The sequence below is a fragment of the Onychomys torridus genome, chromosome 7 (genome assembly GCF_903995425.1).
Source record: "Onychomys torridus chromosome 7, mOncTor1.1, whole genome shotgun sequence".
Classification (NCBI taxonomy): Eukaryota; Metazoa; Chordata; class Mammalia; order Rodentia; family Cricetidae; genus Onychomys; species Onychomys torridus.
This window is the reverse complement of record NC_050449.1, coordinates 51,227,583-51,253,555: the sequence shown is the minus strand read 5'-3', so window position 1 is coordinate 51,253,555 and position 25,973 is coordinate 51,227,583. Positions and strand designations below refer to the sequence as shown.

The 25,973-nt window shown below is 43.1% G+C and overlaps 1 protein-coding gene across 1 annotated transcript in view; it reads left to right on the top strand.

Annotated features, from left to right (window-relative positions):
- The first annotated feature begins 433 nt into the window (after nt 1–433).
- Arid3b (AT-rich interaction domain 3B) overlaps nt 434–25,973 on the top strand; it is a 52,137-nt gene continuing 26,597 nt past the window's right edge. The window contains exons 1-2 of the mRNA XM_036191693.1: nt 434–533; nt 3,023–3,627. Of these exons, the coding sequence (XP_036047586.1) occupies nt 3,094–3,627 (534 nt within the window). The 5' untranslated portion in view covers nt 434–533; nt 3,023–3,093. The remainder of the gene's footprint in view (nt 534–3,022; nt 3,628–25,973) is intronic.

The window sequence follows — 25,973 nt, the reverse complement described above, 5'->3', positions numbered from 1 at the left end:
GCCTGAAAAAATAGCAAGAATGCTTGATGAAGACCGGCTGAAAGATAGCACTCGTAACTCCTCTCTTTAACTTATTGCAAACAACGTCCAACCTCCGCTGCCAGAAAGCAGAGCAGACGTCGTTAGCCCTGCTTTTTTCAACTCCCCGCGAAAGCACTCCCACCGGAACTGTTCTGTGTCTGCGCTTTCCCATTGGCTGAAGCGTCCACCCGCCTTAAATAGCTTCCGCCCACGCTCCTAGGGCGGTCCCTAGGAGTCACTTCCGCCTCATCCCCCCCCCCCCTACTCCCCCACCTCCTTCCCTTTTTAGCTGCTTCCGGCCTCAGGCCCCGCCCCCACCCGTGAGGCCCCGCCCCTGCCTGCCCCTCCCCCGCCCCGGGCCGACCGCCCGGCCCCCGCGGCACCGCTTCCGGTGTGGGCCCCGCCCCGGCTGTGGCCCCCAGCTGCGGAGGAGTCGGAGGCTCAGCTGCTGCGCCGGGGCCTCAGCGGCTGCCTCCTCCCAAGCTGCTGCGAGCCCGGAACGCTGCGCGTAGGTGAGCGGCGCGGGTCTGGGTTCTTTGAGCCGCGGCGGGAGCGGGGCTGTGGCAGGTGGCGGGGACCGAAATGGGAGCCGAGGCAGGTGTGAAGGGGAGACGCGGGCCAGCGAAGCGGGGGGACCGCTGAGGAAAAGCTCGATCCTCCCGGTGCGCAGAGAAGTGGTTGGAGATAAAGGGATGGGAAAGGTAAGGGACCCCCGAGGAACCTCAGGGCGAGCTTAGGTGGGGTTTGAGTGTTTGGAGAAGAGCCTGGAGGTGGGCGGAGGGGGTTTGGTGGGAGTAAAAGTGATAGAGCTCCATTGGGAGTGGGGTAAAGAATAGAAAGAGGGGCTCGAGGGGGTCGGGGACAGCGGCTGGAAACGAAGGTAAGGGAAATGGTCAGCAAGGCCGGTCTGAAGCGGCAAGCGGTCCGTTGCGCCGGGTCTGGAGGTCCGGGAAGTTTAGAGGACCGAGCGAGGGATGAAGGGATGAAGTGGTTTAGATTCCTGAGGCGTAAGTTCTCTAAATGTTGGTAGTATTGTTTGGATCGTTGGCTGCTGAGGGCTTGGGATGGGACGGGCTCTGTGAGGGAGAGTGTGTCGAGTGAGTTGGAGAAGCGGGTCGTCTCGGTCCTACTCAATAAAGAGGCGGTGGGACACCTCCCCCTCTGCTGAGGGCCGCCTGCAGAGAAGATGGTACCAACCAGACAAGAAACAGTTGTACACTGACTGGCACGAGTTGGTTGAAATAGTCCGGCTGTGTTGTTGGTTGACTTTAATAATTATGTGAATATTTTTAAGTGACCAGTGAATTGCTTGTTACTCTTTTGTGTGTGTTTTGTTTTTTGTATTTTTGTCCCCAAATTGGTTTTTATTTTAAGTGAATACTTTTGCCAACTGGGTGTGAATCCTTTCAGGCTTCCTCACGGAATAAAAACTAAAGCGAATGAAAGGATTGCTGCAGGCATAGCTTATACTTTCTAAACTGCTAAGAGGAAGTGCGAACAGTAAGAGGCAGATTGGAACTTGAATCTTCTAACAGCCTATGAAAGCTACAACCAAGTGCTTCTAAGAAACAAATTGAGAATGGTCCACCATGGCTCTGGTTTTGTTTGTTTTTCGTTTTGAAAATTTTTTCCTAGCTTTAAAAATTGTACCCCTATAAGAATGTAAACATTTGTGAATCAAAGCCATTTTTTTTTTCTTGTTAGGGATTACTTCCCCCGTGAATTTTTGAAGATAGTAAAGATTTCATTTTCTTCTTCATTTCAAGATGATTCATTTCATCTTCCACCTCAGCCCTAAAACACTGGGACAATGCAAATATCAAGTCCCAACCTGCTCAGCGCAGCTTCCCCTTTCATGTGGCAACAAAATTGTACACCCTGTTGCTAGTCCGCTTCACCCTAAAATTTGCTCTGGCATGGTAATCCATTCACTTAGGAAGACTTGTGAGAAAATATAATTGAAGTGAGGTTTGTTGAAGGTGGGAGCCTGGGAAGGGTTAGAGGTGGAAGGGTGTGAAAGGGGGTTTGTGTTTGGAGACAGATTGGTAAGAATGCAGATAAACCTGCCCCCAGAATACTTTGGGACTGGAAGCCTTTTTTTTTTCTTACTGTATTCATAGAATAAATATAGTAGAAGTGAATCAGAAAGAAAGAGGATGTGAGGAGATTTACTTGTGATTTATTAAAAAAAAAAATTGACATGTTTAGACAATATTGGTACCTGTTTCAAATTAATTAACTTTAAAATCTCCAGAGGAATTCCCCCCCTCCCCTGTTTGTTTTTGAGGGAAGCTTGCAATTTGAGACTCTTGCCTCCTTGCATGTTTCTGTCTTTCATGTTGTTGAAACCGGATTCTTTTGGAGGCTGTAATGTCCACTTAGCCTGGTTCAGTCCACTCAGCAAGCTGGCCGGCAATTTGATCTGGGAAATTTGTGAAGTTTTAAACCAAGAGCAGTTTGCTTGGTCTTGCTTTTTCCATCAGAAAAGTCATTTTGTCCGTCTGCTGTAACTCTGTGTCTAGCTTGAGTCAGAATCTCCTTCTCCAGAGAGCCTGGGAATATAAGCCATAGTCTTTCTTTTGCAGTCCGTCCATTCTTTGCCTTTGTTGACTGCAGTTTTCATAGTTATTACAAATTTCGTAATTCAAACCCCTCTACAGTGCAAGCCCCAGTAGATAACTGTTTGATAATGTAGAGAGTAAGAGATGAGAACTCAGTTGTTAACAAACTTAAATATCTTCTGGATTTCTTTTTTTTTTAAATGTTTAATCCACCACTCCTGAGATTTACCCCTTCTTTCCCCTCTTAGAGCCTGTTCTCTCCTTTATAACTTTCCCTCCCCACCCACCAAACCCTACAACTTACTCATCTTGAAATTCAGGTTTAGGAGCGTTTAGTATTCAGAACTTTACTGGAGAAAAGAAAATCTTTTGTACCTGCTTTACATAGTTTTTTCCCCCTCTTCCTCCCTTGTGGTTTTGGTTATTCACTTAAAATACAGACCCAGTGTGCGTGCTGGGCTGTGCCCAGGTTGAGAGCCATGCCAGTCTGTGGGTGAAGCCTGAGACAGTAATGGAGCCTCTGCAGCAGCAGCAAAAGCAGCCACACCAGGCTCCTCTACAGATGGATGCCAGAGAGAAGCAGAACCCGCAGCAGACAAGAGAAGCACAGTTTCTGTATGCCCCCAAACTAGGCGCCCAGCCTACTCTCCTTTCAGTCACACCTGGAAGACCTTCTGGTAGCCCTGTTCTGGGTCCCTTAGCCAGAGTTACACCAGCCACACCAGTGACCCAAGTATTTGAGCAGAGCAACGTGAACTCCGAACCTGAGGAAGAGGAAGGAGGTCTGGAAGATGAAGATGGAGATGATGATGTTGCAGAGGTGGCTGAAAAAGAGGCCCAGGCTGCTTCCAGATATTTCCATGTGCAAAAAGCAACTCGCCAAGACCCCAGAGCAGCGCCCATATCCAGCCTGCTTCCAGCACCTGGACTCCCACCACAGGGACAACAAGCTAGAGAAGACCATACCAAAGATACTTCCAAGGCCCCACCTTCCATCTCCACAGCTGGGCAGCCAAGCTGGAATTTGGATGAGCAGCTTAAGCAGGTCAGTCTTTGTGCTATGGGAGGCCTTTTTTTTCTACCTATAGGTCAGCTACAGAGGGTGCTGGATGGGCAAGAGCGGGTGCTATGCCTTCTCACCCACGGCACTGACCTAGATATGAGAAGACTGATGTTTTTCTCAGCATTTGTTTTGTTTGCTTGAACTGAGGGTGTAGCTCCATGATAGTGTAAGGCTCTAGATTCAGTCTCTAGAACCACAAAAATATTAAGTGATGGTTCTTTTTATTAAAGCATTAGAGTGTATAAGTTACTGTTAATGCAATTTGTTCCAAGTTTCTGTTAAAGAATCTCTCCTTTTTTGGTTTTAGTTTTTTTCAAGACAAGGTTTCTCTGTGTAGTTTTGGTGCCTGTCCTGGATCTCACTGTGTAGCCTAGGCTGGCCTCGAACTCAGAGATCCGCCTGGCTCTGCCTCCTGAGTGCTGAGATCAAAGGCGTGTGCTACCACCACCTGGCTCTCCCTTTACTTTTTAAAGGAAGAATGAGGGCTGGAGAGATGGCTCAGCCGTTAAAGGCTAGGCTCACAACCAAAAATATAAAGGAAGAATGAGCTGTGTTTCATTAGGACTATCTAAAAAAACAGAGTGGTTAGTTTACACTTGTAATTCCAGCACTTAGGAGGTGGTGGTAGAAAAGACTTACAGTGAGTTCTGGAATGAAACCCTGTCCCAAAAACCAGAAGATAATATAATAATAGTAGTAGTAATCATAATAATAAAATAAAAAATAAAGGAGTTGGGTGTGGTGGTATACATCTGTAATCTCAGTACTTGGTAGGCAGAAGCAAGCAGATCTCGTGAGTTCAAGGCTAGCCTGGTCTGAATACTAAGTTCCAGGACAGCCAGGACTACAGATTTTTAAATAATGAAATTCATGGTTCTAATTAGTTTTTCTTGTAGGAATGTAGAATAATTTTTTCCTATGAATTTCTTAGCTCCAAGTAAATCCGAGATTGTGTTCTTTTGTTGTTTTGAAGTTGAATATAGCTGCTAAAAAGCACTTTTGTGTATTTTTCAACAGAGAGCCTTATAGACATTCTGTTTTATCTTTACATCATTTGGCTAGAAAGAGGGGCCAGGCGGCGGTAGTGCATACCTGTGATCCCAGCACTCGGGAGGCAGAGGCAGGTGGATCTCTGTGAGTTCGAGGCCAGCCTGGTCTACAGAGTGAGTTCCAGGACAGGCACCAAAACTACACAGAGAAACCCTGTCTCGGAAAAAAACAAAAAACTAACAAACAAAAAAAGAAAGAGAGAAAGAAAGAGAGAAGGGAGACCTCAGAATTCCCTTTTTACTCAAGGAAAGTTGAAATTAGTTCCAAACATGATTGCATATGAGAGTCACCTAGGGAGTTTTGCTTGTTTCTGGGGAGGGTGGAGCTAGAGTGTGGTGGTGCTGGGGACTAGGGCCTCCAGCATGCTAGTAGAAAGTTTTTTATGGAGGCAGGCAGTAGAGTCCTAAAGGTGAATTGTTTTGGAGGGTGGATCCTAGGGGGAATCTCTTCTGAACGAAGCCTTTGTCTTTATAATTTCTCTGCGAGCTACACTGCAGTTTTTCACTGTTCAAAGTCTGAGAGTAATGGTGAGTTGTTCCAGGGTGGTTTGATGATGTTATAGGCAGGGCATTCATGATAAGGCCACTAGTACTTAGATATTCTGAGTTTACACATACATCATCTGTGTAGTCCAATGATGCCACTTAGAAGCCATTTGTGAAGAGCTATGGCTTACAAAAGGATACCTGGGAAGTCATAGTTGAAAAGGTTCTTTGGAAGCTGAAAAATAGGCAGCTTGACTCAGGGAGCCCTGTGCAGTTTACCTGACTTTTTAAAAGTAGTGTCAATAGTAGGTTCTAATCACATCTTTGGTAGCATTCTAAATTGTTCTGAGCCTGTGTTTATCAACTGCACATTGAAAATAATGAAGCTAAGTATGGTTTATATTCAAAAACTAAATTTGTGAGACTGAGACAGGAGGGTTATGAGTTTGAGGCCATCCTGGGGTACAAAGTAAAAACTCTACTAGTACTGCTAATAAGAAGGCATTTCTTAAGGATGTTGTAAAGAGCAAGTGAACCATGTTAATGCCTGTTTGGTGCCAAGCATACGGCAGATATGCTGCAGGAGTTGTCTTGTACAACTCTTGTACCTTCCTCTTCCACATCCTAATGGGCATCTCTCGGAGGCAGAGAAGGTACTGGGAGACACAGATCACCCAAGGGGGTAACAGCAAAGCTAAGACTAGAATCAGAATCCCAGCTTCCACGACAGCGGCACCTGGCCACCAGCCCAGATCTGCCTTCTGGCTGATTTCTTTGGTTTAGTAAAACATCTGTGAATTGCCGGCAGCCCCTGCACTGCTGTGTGGTTGGCACAGTTCCATGCTGGCCGCTGAGTCAGCTTAGAGCAGGAACCGCCCTGACAGCGCTGGGAAAGTTCAGGCCCGAGGCGGCTGCTGCCCCCGCCTTGGCAGCTGGCCAGCCTCTGTGTGTGCGGTCATTCCTAGAAAGTGCAGCCGTGTGTGAGGAACAAGTGGAGCTCCAGAGCCTGTCTGTCTTCAGGAAGTGCAGCAGGTGTTGAGGTCAAGCCATTAGAGCTTTGAAAAAAGAGACTCTTCAGGACTGGCGTGTGCGTGCACACGTGTACGTTGTGGCAGGGCGCCCAGCCCAGCGTTCTGTATGGCAGCCACCCCGTGGCTGCACAGCTCAGTGCTCTGGAGGCTAGCCGTTGGCAGCTCAAACCCTTTGAGTTCATTTAAGTTTCTGAGGCATACATACTAAATATAGACTGTTTGGCAGAACACCTGCCAAAAACGTTTTCATAAATGCCAGAGTAGCTAAGGCCTAATGCTTCATTCTAAATTTACCTTCCTTCTGAATGTAGAGAAGAACTCAGTCAGGGAAACAGTGAGAAACGGTGTCTTAAACCTTTAATGGCCCATTTCTTGTTCCTCTTTTAAACTTAGTTTTTCAAGTTGGTCTTTGGGCTCCTCCTTTGTTTTATTTTTGTTGTTTTGTGTGTTAAATTTTTACTGATTTTTTTGTTGATTTTGTGTATGTACATGGGCAGATGTATGCCATAGTGGTATACTGAGGTCAGAGGACAACTTGTAGGAGTCAGTTCTCTCTTTACACCCTGTGGGGCTCAGGAATCAAACCCAGGCTGGCATAGTGGCAGGTGCCTTTACTAGATGTGCCATCCTCCTCACCCTCCTTCCTTGTTTTAAACCTTGCTTTAATTAATTAACTTTAAATTTTTACTTTGTGCGTGTGCATGTGCATGTATGTGCCTGTTGTAGTGTAAGTAGTAGGTATATGTGTGGGCGTGCCTCATGTAGAGGTAGAGGTCAGAGAACAGGAGTCAGTTCTCTGTGTATTGTATGGATCCTAGGATGGAACTCAAGTTGGCAGGCTTGGTGCAAGTGCCTTTACCTGCTGAACTATCTCACCAGCCCTTAAACATGTTTTTAAAGAGTAAGTAATGTGCTTGAGGGTGTGTGTGTGTGTGTGTGTGTGTGTGTGTGTGTGTGTGTAGTCATGCTTTGGACAGAAGACTAAAAACATAGCTCTGAGAGAGCCTGTAAAAACCATCAGACCATGAGACTGGCTGTTTTTGTTCTTCAGTCTTTTGTTCTTTAAGTAATTAACTTTTAGAGAGAAGTTAAGTAGCACTTGCTGCAGCAACAATTCAAAGACCTTTTATGGTTGACACAAGATCTTAATTGTTAATGAGTTATAGTGTCCTTTATTCTAAGCAACCTATTTGGGCAGAGTCTTTGTGCCAGGGCTATCTAATACAGGCATGGCTCTCCCTCAGGGAGCCAGATGTCTAGCAATGGTGTTGCAGCAATCTCAAGTTAGGGTTGGAGGTGGAATGCAGTAACTTAACTCTTAACTCTGTCCTAAGTCAGCTGAAACCCTGCTGAGACTGCTCTGTGATGCAGATATTCTAAAACAAATGTTGTTTTTCAAACATTCATATACATACCAAAGTAAAAGAGGTGATTTTCCCTCCTCTGTACAGCATTGTGTAGAATTCTCAGAAAGTGTTTTACAGGAGTTGGTGAGGGGCTGGGCAGTCATTTTTGAACTGAAAAGCTTAAGGGCAGCACAGTTAGCCTTTGTTTCTGAAATCCTGTTCTTACAGCACATAGGATCAAAATTACTGGATTCTCTTTTCAAAGAAAGCCTTGCAAAATATTTGCTTCTAAGACTTGGCTCATTCTCTGACACCAGGGTGATAGGAAGATGGATAATACGATGGAGCCCAGCATTTTAAAACCCGTCAGATTTCTATGGGCAGAGTAAATAATTGTAAAACAAGACAACAAAGAACTGAGTGTCCCTTTTCTCAAAGGCGATCACTCAGCCAACTTGGTGGGGGGGTGCTGGCCCTTTAGGGGTGGTCTTCTGCTGCCTGGATAGTGGGTGTTTTGGCAATACAGGCTTTGTCTTGAGCCCATTAGTGGAGCTAGGTTTCCTTCCATAGAACAGGAAGATGAGGGATAGTTTGATAGGCATGTGGGGGCTAGCGTTTATATGTCTGCTTTTCTGCATACTTTGCCAGACACTTTTAATATGTGTGGCTTTGCATTGCCAGCTCAGTGCAAAGCACTGAAATTTACTGGGATTCATTGCTCAATAAGGATTGGCCCCTCCTCAGTCCCATGTGTTGTACAGGCTTTGTTCAAAGTTGCCTTCTAGGATGGAAGAATCTTATTTCTGAAAACTTGCAACTGAAGAATACCTAACCCTTCTGAAAGCTTGCTGATCACATGTTAATGAGAACAGGGTACCCCAGTTCTGAACATCTGGGGGCTATCCGCTGCCTCTTTAGCCTGTGGCAGCACCTCTGCAGGGTAGATGCCAAGGAAGCTCCAAGGCAGGTGGGAAGATCAGTTAGTTTGATGCGCATTGGTAGACAGAAAGGAGCATGACTTGGTTTAGTTTAACTAAATCATTGAATTTGTGTGCAGTTAATAAAGTGCCTGTTAATGGCATACAAAAATGAAAATTGGGCTCAAGTGTGATTCATTTGGCAGAGTGCTCACTTGGCACACATAAACTCCGAGCTTGATCCCCAGCATCCCATAAATGACATGGTGACATACTTCTGCAGTCTAGCATTTGGGAGGTAAAGGAAAGAAAATCAGAAGTTCAAAATAATCCATGGCTATGTAGTTGAGCTTGAGGACAGGCTGTGCTACATGAGACTTTTTCTCAAAAAATCAAATGAGTCTTGTCTTACTATGTGAGATTAATTCCTGCTGGGTTATTAGCTTGCAGTGTGGCATCTGTCCTTTTATTCTAATGCTCTGACAAACTGCTTTCCAGGATCTGTCCCTCTAGTGTGTGGGCCCATCATTAGGCCTACTTGCTACATACTTGATAAGTACTTCATGCAAAACATTTGAGGGGTTTGCAAAACTTGATTAAACTGTTGACTGGAAAGAAAAGGTGGTAGGTGCTTTCCATTTTCTCTGTAGTGTGTCTTCATGCCCCAGTATCTGGAATCACTGTCGGTCTAGATCAGTGACTGTCAGTTGGAGATGACCCTTCTTTAATGCTTGACATTTAGCTGTCTTGTGGTGCCTGCATCTGGAAGCAGATGTGTACTCCTAGCATCTAATGAGAAGAGCCATGGAAGCTGCTAAACATTACACAGAGAATTGGATAAGATTTGCTCACTCCAACTCTCATTTGTCTGGTCGAAAGTGCTAAGGTTGAGAACCCCTGCTGTCTATGGTTTCATTAGGCAGAGTAGGCTGTGCTTTCAAAGGTGGTTGGTTGTACACTGCTCTTAGTAGCTGAGGAGTTTGACAGCCTTGAGTTTTCTTTATTTCTGGTTATTTTTGCCATTGCTTATTTACTTTTTTCTTTGCTTTGTTTTGATTTTTGAAACAAGGTCTTTCTGTGTATTCTCTATTCTTCTTCTTTTTTGTTTTTTCCAGTCAAGTTTTCTCTGTGTAGCCCTGGCTGTCCTGAAACGCTCTGTAGCCTCCAACTCAGAGATCTGTCTGCCTCTGCCTCCCAGGTGCTGGGATTAAAGGCCTATACCACCATGCACACCTTCTTTCCTGTTTTTTTTTTTTTTTTAATCTTAATTAATTAATTGAGATAGGGTCTCACTGTGTAGCTTTGGCTGGCCTAAAACTTGCTGTATAGACCAGGCTGGCCTCAAACTACAGAAATCTGCCTGCCTCTGACTCTTGAAAGATGGGATTAAAAGTGTGTGCCACTACACCTAACTTAATTCTATTTAATGTCCATTTTGAGTTTATGGCCTTAGGTAGTCATTACAGTGAACACACTATACCTGGGAAAGTTTTGGGATCTACACCTTGAGGATCTTACATAGCTCTTCCAGCCCAGCCCTATGAACTATCCATGATATTTATGGCAGTTTATGAGAGAGCTTGGTTGCCCCTCCACATGTTAACCCACAAAGATTAAGGCAGATACTTGACACATCTGTTACTCAGCAGCAGATTTGACTATTAGATCAGTCTTTGTTTGAGAGACAGGAGGTGTGGCTCTAGATGCTAGCTCTACCACTTGTTTGTTACAGTGCTTTGAAAAGGTACTTTAACAGGGTTGAAGAGATGGCTCAGGGGTTAGGAGCACTGGATCCTCTTCCAGAGGACCCGGGTTCAATTTCCGGTACCCACATGGCAGCTCACAACTGTCAGTTGTGTCAGAAGATCTGACATCTTCACACCAATGCACATAAAATTAAATAAGTTATTTTTTTAAAAAAGTACTTTAATCATCTGCACCATGTGTACCTCTGTTTCCAGAGGGATGGTACTTCTTTCCTACCATCATTGGGGTTGGTTTTTTGTTTTTCGAGAAAGGGTTTCTCTGTATAGTTTTGGTGCCTGTCCTGGATCTTGCTCTGTAGACCAGGCTGGCCTTGAACTACAAAGATCCACCTGGTTCTGCATCCTGAGTGCTGGGATTAAAGGCATGCACCACCACTGTCTGGCCTGGGATTGTTTTATAGCTGCTACAAAGGTAGAAGAAAAATGGAAGTGAACCATCTTTGTAAAAAGCATGTAATGCCTGAAGTTAGGTTGAATTGTCATTAATTCTTAAGTACTTCTTTTTTGTTTTTTTTTTGAGATAGGGTTTCTCTGTGTAGTTTTGGTGCCTGTCCTGGATCTCGCTCTGTAGACCAGGATGGCCTAAAACTCAGAGATCTGCCTGGCTCTGCCTCCCAAGTGCTGGGATTAAAGGTGTGCACCACCACTGCCCACCATCCTAAGTACTTCTTAAGGCTCTAATTTTTAGTCCTTACTGGCTTGGTAGGTAAGATGTAAATCCTAGATACTACTTAAGGACAATTCCTTTAGGTTTTCTAAGGCTATGGCCAAACATAAGTATTGTAGAGTCCCATGAAACTATTCAGGCTTGTGGAAACATGAACCGTGTTCTGCTTTTTGTGTTAGCATAGGGCTGTGTGAGTGTTTCGGGAGTGATAGCTGGCTTAGTTTGGTCCTTATCCCTCCAAGACTAATCCCTATGCACATGTCCTAGGTCCCACTCTCTCCTAAGCTTTGAGAGACTTGCTCCATCAGTGAAGACTTCTATTTCCTGACTCTTTAGACTCCTCTCTTCTGAAGCAGTCTCTGCAATTAAACATCATCTCTCAAACTTTCAAACAAAACAAACAAAAAAACTGTAGTCTTTAAATTCACACATCATGTGATTGTTAAAAGACAGTAAATTTGCTTTCTTTTTAATATTTATTTATTATACATACATCATGTATGACTGCAGGCCAGAAGAGGGCACCAGATCTCATTACAGGTGGCTGTGAGCCACCATGTGGGTGCTGGGAATTGAACTCAGGACCTCTGGAAGAGCAGCCAGTGCTCTTAACCGCTAAGCCATCTCTCCAGCCCCTGTAAATTTGCTTTTTAAAGAAGTCTTGGACTGCAATTTTCCCCAATCATGGTGGTTTTTTTGGTTTTGTTTTAGCTGAGGATCGAACCCAGGGCCTTGTTGTGCTTGCTAGGCAAGCGTTCTACCACTGAGCTAAATCCCCAATCCTCATGGTTTCTTAAAGGACTTGTACTCCTTACATTTAATTTTGCCAACACACTCTAACCAGAACCCTGACCCCTCCATTTTTCTTTGCTAAAGTTTCTAATGGCTGTCATGGTGCCTGGTCCGGGCTTCCCTGACCTCATTTGATATTTCAGAAGAGGGTTGGGTACCATTGACCATTCCCTCCTTTAAGTATTTTCTTCTTTCTACTTATGTTTCTTTATCCTGTAGTGCTTTATCCTTTCTTTTCACCTAGTTCTCCAGGTATTATTCTAAGCCTTTGCTATGTCATCCTTGGGAGGCTTTTTTATTCGGATTTCAGTCATGAATGAAGCATGTATGTTACTTGAATCTATGTTTCTGGTCTGAGATCAGCATATATAATCCAGACTGACTGCTTAACGTATCCTACTCACAATGGGCAGTGGTGATGCATGTCTTTAATCCCAGCACTTAGGAGGTAGAGGCAGGGGATCTTTGAGTTCAAGGCTAACCTGGTCTACAGAATGAGTTCCCATACAGCCAGAACTATACAGAAAAACCCTGTGTGTCAAAACACCAAAATAAATAACTAAATAGATATCCTATTCACACCTCAAATTTAATACATGTAAAACAACTAAAAACTTTTCTTTAAAGGACGGGAACTTAAATATCAAGTAGCCCAGGTTGTTCTCCAGCATGCTATATAGCTGAGGCTGCCCTTAATTCCTGATCCTCCTGCACCCATTCCTCAAGTACTGAAAAAACTGAACTCTTGGTGTTGATACCCACCCTACAATCATTTTCTCTTTGATTTTCCTTCTCAGAAAATGGCCTTGTTAGACACTTAGTCATTCATCCAGAAACTTTGGGGTTGGCTTATTTCATACTTGCTCTTGTCACCCTGTTTCTAGCCCATCACCAAAGCTTATCAATCTTCTCCTCTAGATATCTAGAATCCTGCCACTTGTCTGCCATCACCTACCTGCCTCCTCCAAGTCTGTGCTCACCCCACTTTCCAATCCATTTGACATAGCCTGTCATGATCTAGAAACTGAGTCAGATTGTGTCACTGCTTTAATGTCCTCTACAGATGTCAGGTGTTCTAATTATAAAATTCAAAATCTGCATCTCTAAGACCTGCCTCATCATCTTTAGCCTTGACTTTAGTAATCTGTCTTGTCACTGTTTTAAGAACTGTGGCCTTTGCTATGGTGATCTTTCTGCCTGGGCACTCTTGCCCAGGTTCATTCTTTCTCTCCTTCAGTTCTCCATTGTAACTGTCATTTACTCAGAAGTCCTATTTTAGCCCTCAATGCAGTATCAGGTTCTCTCTGTATGCTGTCATTGAGCATTATGTTTTATATATTTTATGTTTGTGTTGGTTGGTAGATGTCTAATTAGTAGGCTAGATCAGTGGTTCTCAACTGTAATGCTGTACAGTTCCTCAGGTTGTGGTGAACCCCAACCATAAAATTATTTTCGTTGCTACTTCGTAACTAATTTTGCTACTGTTATGAATCATAATGTACATATCTGAAATGCAGAGTATCTGATATGCAACCCCTATGGAAGGGTTGTTCGACCTACAGACTAGATGAACCACAGACTAGATGGTGAGCTCCAGAGGACAGGAACCACACTTATTTGTATTCCAGCAGACAGTACAGTCATGACATAGTAGGCACTTGAGATGTTGCTGCTTCTACCTTCTTTTAATTTACTCTGCTTTACTTGTTCTTTTCATTTACTCTGCATTCATGTGACTGGTTACATTTTGTGCTTGTGGGTGGGGTGGGTGGCAGGTGGGGAGATGGCAGTGTTAGTGTCTGCCTCATTTGCTCTAAACCTTTTTAAAAATTATTATTACATTATTTTCTGTGTTGAGGCAAGGGGCACATGTGGAGATCAGGGAACAATCTGTGGGAATTGATTCTCACCATCTACCTTGTGGGTTCCAGATATCAAACTCAGGTCATCAAGCTCAGAAGCAAGGGCCCTTACCCACTGAAGTATCCTGCCAACCACACATTTTTAAAAATAGATTATCTATTCAGTCTATAGCAGAATTAAGCAGAAGGTACAGTGATTATCGTTCTTCCCATCCTTCATCACTATCAAATCTTATACCAGAGAGTACCTTTATTACAATCAAGGAAATTACATCGACACATTATCACTGAGTGTGTAGTTAACATTAGGGTAAATTCTTTTTAAAGAAATTATTACAAAATAGATTCATGACATTATTTTATGTGTGGGGGTAGTGGTGTCTAAATATGTGCATCCCGTGGTGAATGTGTGAAGGTCAAGGGGCTAACTTGCTCGAGTTCTTCCTCTGTGTAAGTCCCAAAGATCAAACTTGGTCATCAGACTTGGCAGTGATTACCTTTACTCTCTGAGCCATTGTGCTGCCAGCCTTTGGGATGCATTCTTATTGTTCATTCTGTGGGTTTAACAAATATATAATGATGTATATCCACCATAATACAAAACAGCTTTGCTGCCCTGGAAATCAGATGTTGTACTGTTTCAGCCTTCCTTGCCTGCTGGCTCCTGGCAACCACTGACCAGCCCTTTTTCTTGAGGTTGATATGATCTGGTGATCATACTTACATTGGTCAGTTTTATTTACACAAATTTTTTTTCTTTTAGCTATAACACATTTTCTAGAATTCTTGTTATTTAACAAATACATTTTAGGCTATAAATACTTTTCTTGAATCAATCTCACTTTTGCTGTATTCTACAAATTTTGGCCCTTGAAAACTGGCATGCCTTTGAGTCTCTGAAATTTAAGATTTTTCTGTTTTAGCCTTATGTATGATTTAGTTTCTATAAATGCCCTTGAAAACAATGTGTGTTCTCTACTTGACAGATACAGTGTTATCTTTGTCTATCAGATTGAGTTTGTTAACTTGCATTTACTTAGATCTTCCTTATATTCTAAGTTTTTTTTGAATGACCAGGTTCTGAGAAAGCTTAATTAAAATATTCTAATACAAAAATAGCATTTTTTTTTTTTTTTGGTTAGTATTTGGTTATTGGGGTTGATCCATGTAGGTTTACTTCTTGTTTCTTTAAAATTCAGCCCAGCAAGTGCTGTACTACTGAGCTACACATCCTGAGACTTACATGTGGATCTGTTTTCAACCTCTTGTTTTGATTTTGACTTAAGAATGCCCCTCTTGTTTTTCTCCATTCCTGTCTTTGTTTATTTAGGTGTTGTCTTTACTTATTCTTTATCTCTTACATGGTTTTAGAAACTTTACTTTCTATTCTTCTGTTGGTTACTTTTTATTTTTTTGAGATGTAGGTCTCACTTTTACCTAGATTAGTCCCCAACTCATAGGCTTGAGTCACGCTCTTGCCTTAGCCTCCTGAGTAGCTGAGATGACAGGCATTTTTAAAATTATATTTATTTAGAGTGTGTGTGTACAAATACATGCCATAGCGTACATGTGGAAGTCAAGTTAACTTGGAGGTTCTCCCTTTCTACCATGTGCCTCCTAGGGATTGAACCAGGTCGTCAGGCTGGATGGCAAGTGCCTATACCTGCTGAATCACCCTACCTCCACTTATCCCCAGCACATTTTTATTGGTTACTTTTAGATTGAAATTTGCATCCTTACTCTTTCAGCAAACCTTAGCACCTAAGTAATTCTGTGTTTAACTTCTGACACCCCAGTTCTGACTTGGAGCTTCTTGTGGTTTGTACTTTAGTTCCAGTTTGGTTTGTTTTTGCCTTTCTCCAGTTCTTTCCCCCTTAAAAGTCAATTCTTTTTTTTTTTTTTTCTTTTTTGTTTGGTTTTGGTTTTCCGAGACAGGGTTTGGAGCCTGTCCTGGATCTTGCTCTGTAGACCAGGGTGGCCTGAACTCAAAGAGATTTCACCTGCCTCTGCTTCCTGAGTGCTGGGATTAAAGGCTGGCGCCACCACCGACTGGCCAATTCTCTATACTTAACAAGTTTATGTATTTTTTTTTCCTCACCACTACTTATATTCTACTCTCTAGCTTTATTTTTCTTTAGTTCTTCACTGAGTTTTTAAGTTTGTAATAAATTCAGCCATCGTTTCTTCATCTCTTTCTTTATTTTTTTTTTAAGCTGAGGCCTTGTGCTTGCTAGGCTAGTGCTCTACCACTGAGCTAAATCCCCAACCCCATCTCTTTCTTTTTTTCCTTTTGTACTTTGTTCGCAGCCCTGTGGACCCTGGGTCCCTACATTGACCATTATTTTGTCTTCCTTAATCCCATTTTTCTTGTTGGAGAGTGTAGCATGGTGTGAGCCTGGTTGCTGATCTTTGTAAATCTTTGTTTTTTAAGATTTTACTCCACTATTTTGTGCTTGACACAAAGTATTCTAGATTTGGACTCTCTTTTATCTATTCCATTTGAACCCTGTTCTGTCCCATAAGCCTGATTTGTGGTCATTTCCTCTATTTCCACTAACTATTTTTTTTCTTGGACAGTTTTTTTCTTGGTCAATTTTGTATGTTCAGGTGCATGCTTGGGGGTATGTGTCATCCACAGGAGCATTGGCCAGTAAGCCCCAGGGATCCTTCTAACTCTGTCTCCCCACTGATAGGAACACAAGCATGTGCATTTGTATGTGGGTTCTGGGAATCGAACTTGGGTCCCCATGCTTTCAAAGCAAGTGCTTGGAGAAAAATAAATAAAATATATATTTTTTTTTTGAGGGGGGTGTTTTTTTTTGTTGTTGTTCATTTGTTTTTTTTTAAGACAGGGTCTCTCTACATAGCCCTAGCTGTCCTGGAACTCTTACTTTGTAGATCATGCTAGCCTCTAACTCACAGAGATCTGCCTGCCTCTGCCTTCTGAGTACTGCAATTAAAGATGTGCACTACTGGGCTGGAGAGATGGCTCAGTGGTTAAGAGCACTGGCTGCTCTTCCAGAGGACCCAGGTTCAATTCCCAGCACCCACATGGCAGCTCACAACTGCCTGTAACTCCAGTTTCCAGGGGATCTGACACCTTCACACCAATGCACATAAATTTAAATAAATTATTTAAAAAAAAAAAAAAGATGTGCACTACTGCCTAGCTAATTCCTTTAGTTTCTTTAAACTATGAATCATAGGATTTGTTTAAACTTTTTTGTTGGGCTGGAAAGATGGCTCAGAGGTTGAGAGCACTGACTGCTCTTCCAGAGAACCCAGGTTCAATTCCCAGCACCCACATGGCAGCTCACAACTGTCTGTAACGCCATTTCCAGGAGCACATAAGTGGTGTACAGACATGCATGCAGGCAAAATGATCATATACATAAAGTAAAATAAAAAATGTTTGAAAAAAGCTTTTTTGGCTGGGCAGTGGTGGTGCACACTTTTAATCCCAGCAATTGGGAGGCAGAGGCAGTCAGATCTCAGTGACTTTGAGGCCAGCCTGATCTACAGTGAGATCAGGACAACTAGGACTGTTACACAGAGAAACCCTGTCTCAGAAAAAAAAAACAAAAACAAAACCTTTTTTGTTATAGAAGCTTCAAGCATACAAAAGAAGTGAAAAGACTTTGCTTAGCTTTCTTTCAAGTATCCATATTTGACCATTCCTTTGATACGTGCTTTTAAATTCCGATGCATGTTTTTCCTTTTGTCTTGTCCTCTCCTGCATAAGAGTACATTTCCTTTTGTGCTAATTTGCTGTTTTCTTGGTAAGCTCATTTTGCGGGGGTTTATTTCTGGAAGACTTTGTTTTCTCTTCTGCTGGGGTTTCCCCTGCTTAGCTGCTTCCTTTGGTTTGGCTGGTGTGGATTTAAAGTGTACATTTGTGCCTATTAAGAGCCTGACTTTCAGTGGGTGCTGTGTGGTGATGGCAAAGTTCGATGCTGCCTCCGACCTGGTGTGCAGGTTTGCCAGGCCCAGTTATTTCAGGTCTGGTTCTTGACATGCCAGAGACCTGCAACTTGAATTCTAGGGGTGGGGGAAATGACTAAATCCTGTTCCTCACCCCTATTAAGAACTATTGCTGGGGGCCCCAGGCGTGGTAGTACACACCTTTAATCCCAGCACTCAAGAGGCAGAAAACAAGCAGATCTCTGAGTTAAGTTTGGCCCCCTAAGACCTACATAGTGGAAGGAGACATGGGTCAAGGCTCACAACCCCCCCCACAATAAATATATAAAAAGGAATAAATTATTACAATTAAAAATTTAAAAACTAGTTGGGTGACGTTCTTTAGCCATCAGCTTTAGCACTTGCTCTGATTTCTACTTGTGAAGCCCTTTCTTGATTTCATGCTTAGTTCTGTGTAGGAGGTATAGAGTTAAATTTATCTAGCATTTCTATAGGGTTAAGAATGGGGGAGCCGGGTGGTGGTGGCACACGCCTATAATCCCAGTACTCGGGAGGCAGAGGCAGGTGGATCTCTGTGAGTTCCAGGCCAGCCTGGTCTACAGAGCTAGTCCAGGACAGTCTCCAAAGCTACAGAGAAACCCTGTCTCAAAAACCAAAAGGAAAAAAAAAAAGAATGGGGGAAGTCTGCCAGGTGGCGGTGGCGGTGGCGGCGGCGACGGCACACGCCTTTAATCCCAGCACTCGAGAGGCAGAGCCAGGCTGGTCTCTGTGTGTTTTACAGAGCCAGATCCAGGACAGGCACCAAAACTACATGGAGAAACCCTGTCTTGAAAAACCAAAAAAAAGGGGGGGGGGGGGGGGAGTCAGTAGAATTCTTCTACATCAGATTATCCTTGATAGTGGTTTTGTTTGCCTCTTTGTTTTTTAACAACTAGGATTTTTTGACCTGCCCTGGCAATTACTGGCTTTATGTCATTGAGCTGTGTTAGGCAAGCCCTGCCATCATTCCCATTTGTTCTGTTTTATTGACAGCTGAGGAAAGAGGGAAGTAGGCTGTATGTGGTCTCACCAGAAGGAGGCTGGGCAGTGAACCCAGGCAAATCTGGCTTGCAGCCCTGTGCTCCCTTCTGAGAAGTATAGTCTCTCAATGGTTTCATCACTTTAAAAGTAACTTTGTGGTCTGGAGCTCAGTACAGTGCTTGTCTAGTCTTCACAAAGTTTTAGGTTCAATCCCCAGAACCACATAAAATGGGTGTTTGGTGTCTTGACTTCTGCAGAGGCTAGAGGGCTAAAAGTTCAATGTCATCCTCAGCTGCAATACTCCAGTCCTAGACTGCTTAAGACCCTGTCTCAGTAATCAATGTATAGGATGGGTTTTTTCCTCTGATTGTAGGAGTCATTTGGGCTCATTTTAGGAAATAAGGAAAATACACAAATTTATAAAGAAAAGATACAATCAACTGTAGTCATACATACAAAGTGGTATATCCTTTGTATTTTAAAGGAAAATGCCTACTATAGGTTTATTATTTTATTCTATATACAATTTTGTGCTTGGCTTTTATTACTGATTAGTCTGCAAAATTTTTATTCTTTAAATAAATGCTAAAGTTTCATTTTTAAAATTTAATTAATAGTGATACACGTTAGATTTCAAACACAGGACAAATGGCTGAGGTGCTTACTAACATATCAAAGCAGACCTGGCCACCAATCCCTCAATCCCGACCTGTTTACAGGGCCCTCCTGGCTGACATATCCCACCTCCTACCCAGGGGCCTGGACTGTTCTTCCCAATAAGATTCAACCATTTTGGTTGCCTGCTCTCTTTGTACCTTTGGCCTCCTGGCTGCTACACCTGCTTCCCTTTCTTCCCTCTTCCTCCCCCTCCCCCTCTCCCTACATGGCACAGCTCAGTCTGGACATGTCCACTCTGGACTCTCCCAGATGTCCCTGTGTCTACCTCTGGCTGTGCTCTCCCACATATGTACACTCAACCTTCTCCACCATACCTAGAAGCAATCATGTTCCTTTCTTTTCCTTTTTATTTATTTATTTTTTCATTTAGTACACACTTTTAATCCAGTACTAGGGAGGCCGAGGCAGGTGGATCTCTGTGAGTTCAAGGATAGGCTGATCTACAGAGCAAGCACCAGGCCATCCAGAGTTACATAGTAAGATTCTGTCTCAATAAAATAAAATATAGTTTTTAGAAATTTGAGACAGGATGTTACTGTAGTCTTTGCTGGCCTCAAACTTAGGATCCTCCTGCCTCTGCCTCCCAAGTACTGGGATTACAGACTTGAATCATCATATCTGTCAAATGTATTTAAAACATGTGAAGTAAAAGTCAGCAGGACTTTGGGGTGGTTTCTTGATAAGTCTATACCTTTTCAGATTTTTAAAAATCACAATCTGTTTATATTTTTAACAAAAACAGAAACCCTATGTATTGTACTTCAACTTTCTTTTTCTCAATACTGTGGCTGGCTTTTATAAATATTCATGAAGCTATTATTTTGTTGTTGTTTATTTTTCGAGACAGGGTTTCTTTATGTAGCCCTGGCTATCCTGGATCTCACTCTATAGACTGCACTGACCTCGAACTCACAGATCTGCCTACCTCTGCCTCCTGAGCTCTGGGATTAAAGGCACGTGTCATCACCGCCAGCTCTGAAGCTGTGTTTATGCATGGCTTCTTGTTTATTTCTTTCGTAGTACTGAAGATTGAACCTAGGTTCTTTTACATGCTAGGCAAGCTCTGTTTAACCACAAAGCTATATTTCACCCCTTACTCATGTTTATAGTCACTTATCTCAGAATCAAAAAAAGTACAAAACTGCTAATGAACAGGCAGTTCATTATAGGGAATTCAGAGTACAAACTTAGAGTTCAACAAATGGGCTTGAAGGACCAGAGAGATGGCTCAGTGGTTCAGAGCACCTGCTGCTCTTGTGAGGAATATGCACCATGTTTGCTGGCCCCTGTGACTCAAGCTTCTAGATCTGATACCCTCTGTGGTATCACATGAATGTGCACATATCTACACAGACACATACACATAAATAAGTTAAATTAAATATTATCCTGGGCCTGGTAGCTCATATCTGTCCTCCCAACATTTGGGAAGTTGAAACAGGAAAGCTGAAAGTTCCAGCCCGTTTTGCTACACAGAACCCAGACCAAATAAATAGATGAAACTTTTAAAAAAACATTTATAAACTGCTGCATGATAGATTTTTTTTTCCCTCTTAAATGTTTGCTTCGTATACATTTAAATTGTGTTTTATGAGACTTTGAGAGCCGTGGCTGGCCAGGCTCCTGATCTCTTAGCTATTTGTCCTGTTGTGTCATAGTTGGTCTCACAGGCTCTGTAGCTCTGAGGAAGCTCCAGGACCACGTCAGCAGTCTTGTCAGAAGCAAGAAGCTCAGAGGTTGCAAAGGCTGTAGTGCTGGGTTCCACAGAGAAGGAAGGAGCTGGGCTTTCTTCCTAGACCATTTGCACTTCACCTCTTGGCATTGGGTCCTCTCATCCCCAACTTCGTATTTTCATCTTTCTCCCTCATTCAGAGAAACACATCATTTCTGCCAGTCTTCCTGATTGCATGGCTTGATTTGTATCTAGATGAGAACGTAGAATAATGTCCTCTCCTTTCTCCACCCTGCCCCCTTTCTGCTGCTTAATCAGAAGTGTCACTTGGCTCTTTTTCCAAGCCACCAAGTTTGAATGATCTCTGTTGCTAGTGGGAGGTGGGCAAGCTCTTTCTGGTTCCTGCTAAAGTTACCTGACAGCGGAAGGTGAGCATCTGATAATTATAATTCCAGTGCTTCCAGGGCTAGAGTGATTTAGTTAAGAGCAGTAATCCTGATCTTATCAGGAAGGTTTTGTAGTCCAACAGTGTAGCTTCTAACAGTATCTATTTTACTTCCTGGGGCTTCTCTCTCCCCTTAGGATTCTCCTGTAATCCTGCCCCTTACCTTTCTGTGTCTCATTGCTTCCTGCAATTGCTTTTCTTCATACTAAGATCTAGGAAATGGACTTTTAACATTGCAACACCACCAGCTAGGTCATCAGGAAAGCTGTCACATACATGGCACATATAATACTGAGCCATGGATCTGGACAAAGATAGCCAGTTATGTGTTGCTTATTATAGGGAAAACAAAAACAGCCATATTCAGCCTGAATACTTTAGATAGGAACTATATTTCAGAGCCATTAATTGGTATCCAAGAGCTTGAGATCAGTGCCTTTGAAGCCTGGTGATTTTGCTAATGACTGCTTTGAGGTTCAGTTCCTAGGAATTTGCCTAGATACTTGCCCTTGGGGCTCATATCTATTAGATTATAAAGTAGACAGGAAATGCATTACCGTTTTGTCTTTTCAGAGAATGTTCAAGAATCTCCTAAGAGTTATCAGTTAGCACCAAGGTGTTAAGGAGAGAAAATTTTCTTCCTACCTTTTTCCTTTTTTAAGGACAATTTCTTAGGTGTCAGAATGTAGAAATCCCAAGTGAAGAGCTGCGGTAGCTTCACCCTTGTACTTAACCCTAGGGAAAAGGGTTAATTTTTGCCTTGAGGAGAAGTGAAGAATGGGAACTAAAATTGCTTTGGACATCTGAGCTGTGCTTTAATAAGATATTCCAGGTGGTCAAGGAGTAATCCTAAAATAGCCTAGATACTTAATTGCTTTTAAAGTCAGGCTCCTGTCTCTGGGGAAGTAGGGCTCTGAGGAATGCAGTGCTGGCTCCTGAAGTCTTAGAGGCGTGGTCTGGTGGGGTTACCCCCACCCCCACTCTAAGTGAAAACAAAAGCCAAGCCTTCTTGGGTCTGGAGGTATTTGCTAATTTTTCACCTTTTTTCCACACTTGGCAATAATGAGCCTTTGGCTTCTGCTTCTGTAACCTGGCTTTCTTTCTAGCTGCAGGATTGGTACTGTCACCCTATCCCCTAGACAGTGGTCTGTTTTCATTAGTGCTCAAAGGCTTCCTGCTTGATCCCCTGCCTGGCTTCTCTCTATTTGCACAGGAACATATTTCTCTCCCTTAAGAGTTCAGTCATCCTCTCTTTCATCCCCTCAGCCCAATCCAGCTGATTCTCTGAGTTGGCTGCTTCTTAGGAGAGTCATTTCCCCTGGTTCTGCTGCTCCCCTCCCCAACCCAGTTTCTCAGGGTTGACAAAACCACCCACCCATCATTGTTTATACAAACAATATATTGGCATTGTAAATCACCATGGGGTGTGGGGGGGCATTAAAAAGATATTTTTGTAAATGAAGAGTCAGACTGTTCTTTTGTGTGAAAGACTAGCTCTGTGAAGATGTTTCTGTGATAGGTTATTCTGTCCTTCCAGTATGCTCTAAGTACTAGCCTTCATTACTGGGTTGAGGGCCAGGGAGCATACAGTAGATCTTGACACATGAGTCACAAGTTAATGTAGGGATTAGAGAGATGGCTCAGTGATTTAGAGCACCAGCTACTCTTGGAGAGGACCTGGCCTACAGCCACCTAACTCCAGTTCTAAGGGGTCTACTGCCCTCTCCTGACCTCCAAGGGCTCCTGCATACATGTGGTACACATATAAGCACACATATACACATACAAATAAAATAAATATTTTTTAAAAGTTAATGGAGGACTAGTCTTAATGACGTATGTCTTGAATCCCAGCAGTTGGGAGGCAGAGACAGATCTCTGAGTTCAAGGCCAGCCTGGAACTAGTGAGACCCTGTTTAAAAAAAAAAAAACAAAAAACAAAAAAAGCTAATGTAGAAAAAAAAATTTAATGATTAAAGAAAGCATAGACAGAGGACTGGAGCAATGGCTTGGCAGATAATAACACTGGCTGCTCTTCATAGACCAGGGTTCAATTCCCAGTATCCACATGGTGGCTAACAAACATTTGTAACTCTAGTTCCAAGGTTTCTGACACCTTTTTCTGGCCTCCAGGGACATCAGATACACCAGGTACACAGACATACATGTAGGTAAAAACACCCATACACATTTTTTGTTTGTTTGGGTTTTTTGTTTGTTTTTTTTCAAGACAGGGTTTCTCCATGTAGTTTTGGTGCCTGTCCTGGATCTCGATCTGTAAACCAGGCTGGCCTCAAACTCATGGAGACCCGCCTGGCTCTGCCTCCCAAGTGCTGGCATTAAAGATGTGTGCCACTGCCACCCGGCACCCATACACATTTAAAAAAAACAAAACAACAAAAAAACCCTTTAAAACCTCAAATTCGAAACAAGCAAGCCTTCTAGATATAAATGGGATTTGTTTTGCCCCACCCCACCCCAGCGTTGGGAATTGAACCCAGGAACTAGCATGAGCACACCCACTAAGCTACATCCTCAGCACAGATCATTTTTTAGATTGTCTATCTCCCTACGTGAGAGTCTAAGCTCCACTAAGTCAGAGGCTTTCATCTGTCTTCGGTTTTTGTTTTTGTTTTTTTTCTCAGCACTTCTTAGAAATTGCAGTATATCCTAGGAGAGCGGAAGTTTGTATATGAATGAATAGAACAGAAAAAACTGAAAAGTAAAAGACACCTATAAGCCCCGCTCCATTAGTTGTCTGTACATTCATATGTATAGATTATATTTTTCCAACAAAAATCGTTTGTTAAAACTCTCCAGAAGTTTGATTTCATCTTACTTTTTTTTTTTCAGTTCAGAAATTTTCTACTGCCTCCCTCCCCACTGCCCACAGTTCAGAGTTTAAATTTCCTCCTGGTATTCAAGGCATTTCACAGTCTGTTTCCACTTTAGCTATTAGATTTGATGTACTTACATCCTCCTGCCAAAACATGCCTTGTTTATCCTCTATCCCAGTGATCAATTGAACTATAAATCTCCCCTCAGTCCATGTTCCTCAAGGCCACCTTAACCTCCAGCTCTGAGCCTCAACCTACCTTCCAAGCGTTTCTGATTTGATATTTGTAGCTTTACTCTGTGTATGTCCAATTTGTTTTTCCAACTCTTGGGTAATCCTCCTAGTGCTGCAGACCACTTTTGTTTTGGAAAGCAGGGGAGCTATTTTCCTCAGCAGCTTGCTCACCCTGGGGTGTGTTCTCAAGAAAATCTGGACTGAATAAGTTTATCATTGGATCTTGGCTTCACAAAAGAGAAAAAAGGCCACATGGTCCAACCCCTGCCTCGTGGGAGATCCCAAACCCTGAGATCCCAGATGGATAGTCGTCCAGAACGAAGCAGCTGCTCACTCCCTCAGAAGGCTTTCTCCATTGCCAGGCAGTTCTGTTAGAAGAAGGCCTTCATGTGTAGACCTGAGAGCTTCCAGGCCAGTTCTGTCCAGCTGTGCTAGTTTTGCTGGGACTGAGGCTGGCTCCTCCTCCATGGGCAGCTTTTTAGATTTTCAAAAAAATGAATCCATTCATTTTCCCTCTGCTTTGTTGATCTTCTAGGACTGAGGAGTTGGAGGTTCAGTGTTTTGATTTGAGTAGCAGTCAGGTAATTTAAGACTTTGAGTTGTTCTATTTTGAAACCGTTATGTGTACATGGTCTCACGATGCTAGGTACCATATTTCTCTGGTCCCTTAAATGTAATCTCTTCTCTCTTCCTCCACTTCCCTTCTTCTTGTCCCCCTGGGGGAAAGAGGGTCTTCCTAGAATAGATGGTCTGTTTTGGAGGTAGAAGTAAGGTAAAGGTTTCCCCTCTTTGGTGTCCTCAGATACTTCTCCAGGACAAGTGAGGGCAATTTTTGTTTGGCTGAAATACACAGATGAAGCCAGATCAAGAATGAAAGACCCTCCCCTTAAGAGCCACTTGGGCCATGATGTAACCATTCTGTGGACAGGCTTCTCCATGCTGCTTTCTCTCCTTTTTTTCCATTCTTATTTGTCCTGTGCAGGATACTTTATGCTGTTCTCTGCAACTCAGGAAGTTGCATGATGTCACCAAGCAAGCCAGGCAAACCCAGCACTGGTGCTGCCTGTTAGGAGCTCTAAGACCTTGGGCAAGTGGCTGCTAAGTTCTTTGATCCATGCTGTCCCCAACTCGAGCCATTTCTGTATGTAGGAGCAAGTGAGAAAACTGTAGCCACAAATACTCTCCTCTCCCAGTCTTTCCCTTCTGTTTTGAAGGAGTTTAAGGGAAAATAGTCTGGTTTCCCTGGTGGACGTGAGTTGAATGTGGGTATGACAGCTAAAACTACTCTTAGGTGGATATTTCGAGATAAGTGTCAGTTTCCTGTGAGCGTCTAGTGAGATCAAAGATGTTAAAAGGGATTTCTGAAGTAAGAGGAGGCTGTAAATGGCAATAAGTAACCTCTGGCTACTGTTGACATCTACTCTTATTTCTCGTAACCCCAGTTCTGGGATGTTTAATACTGCTGCCTGTGCAAGTGGCATCAAAGCCTATTCATCTTAGGGACCCTCCCTCGGGATCCCCAAAGTTGAGTTGTCCCTTGGCATGTGTTTTACTCATTCTCCAGCTGCTGCTGCTTTCCCCTCCTTTCCCCACTGTTGTATTGTCA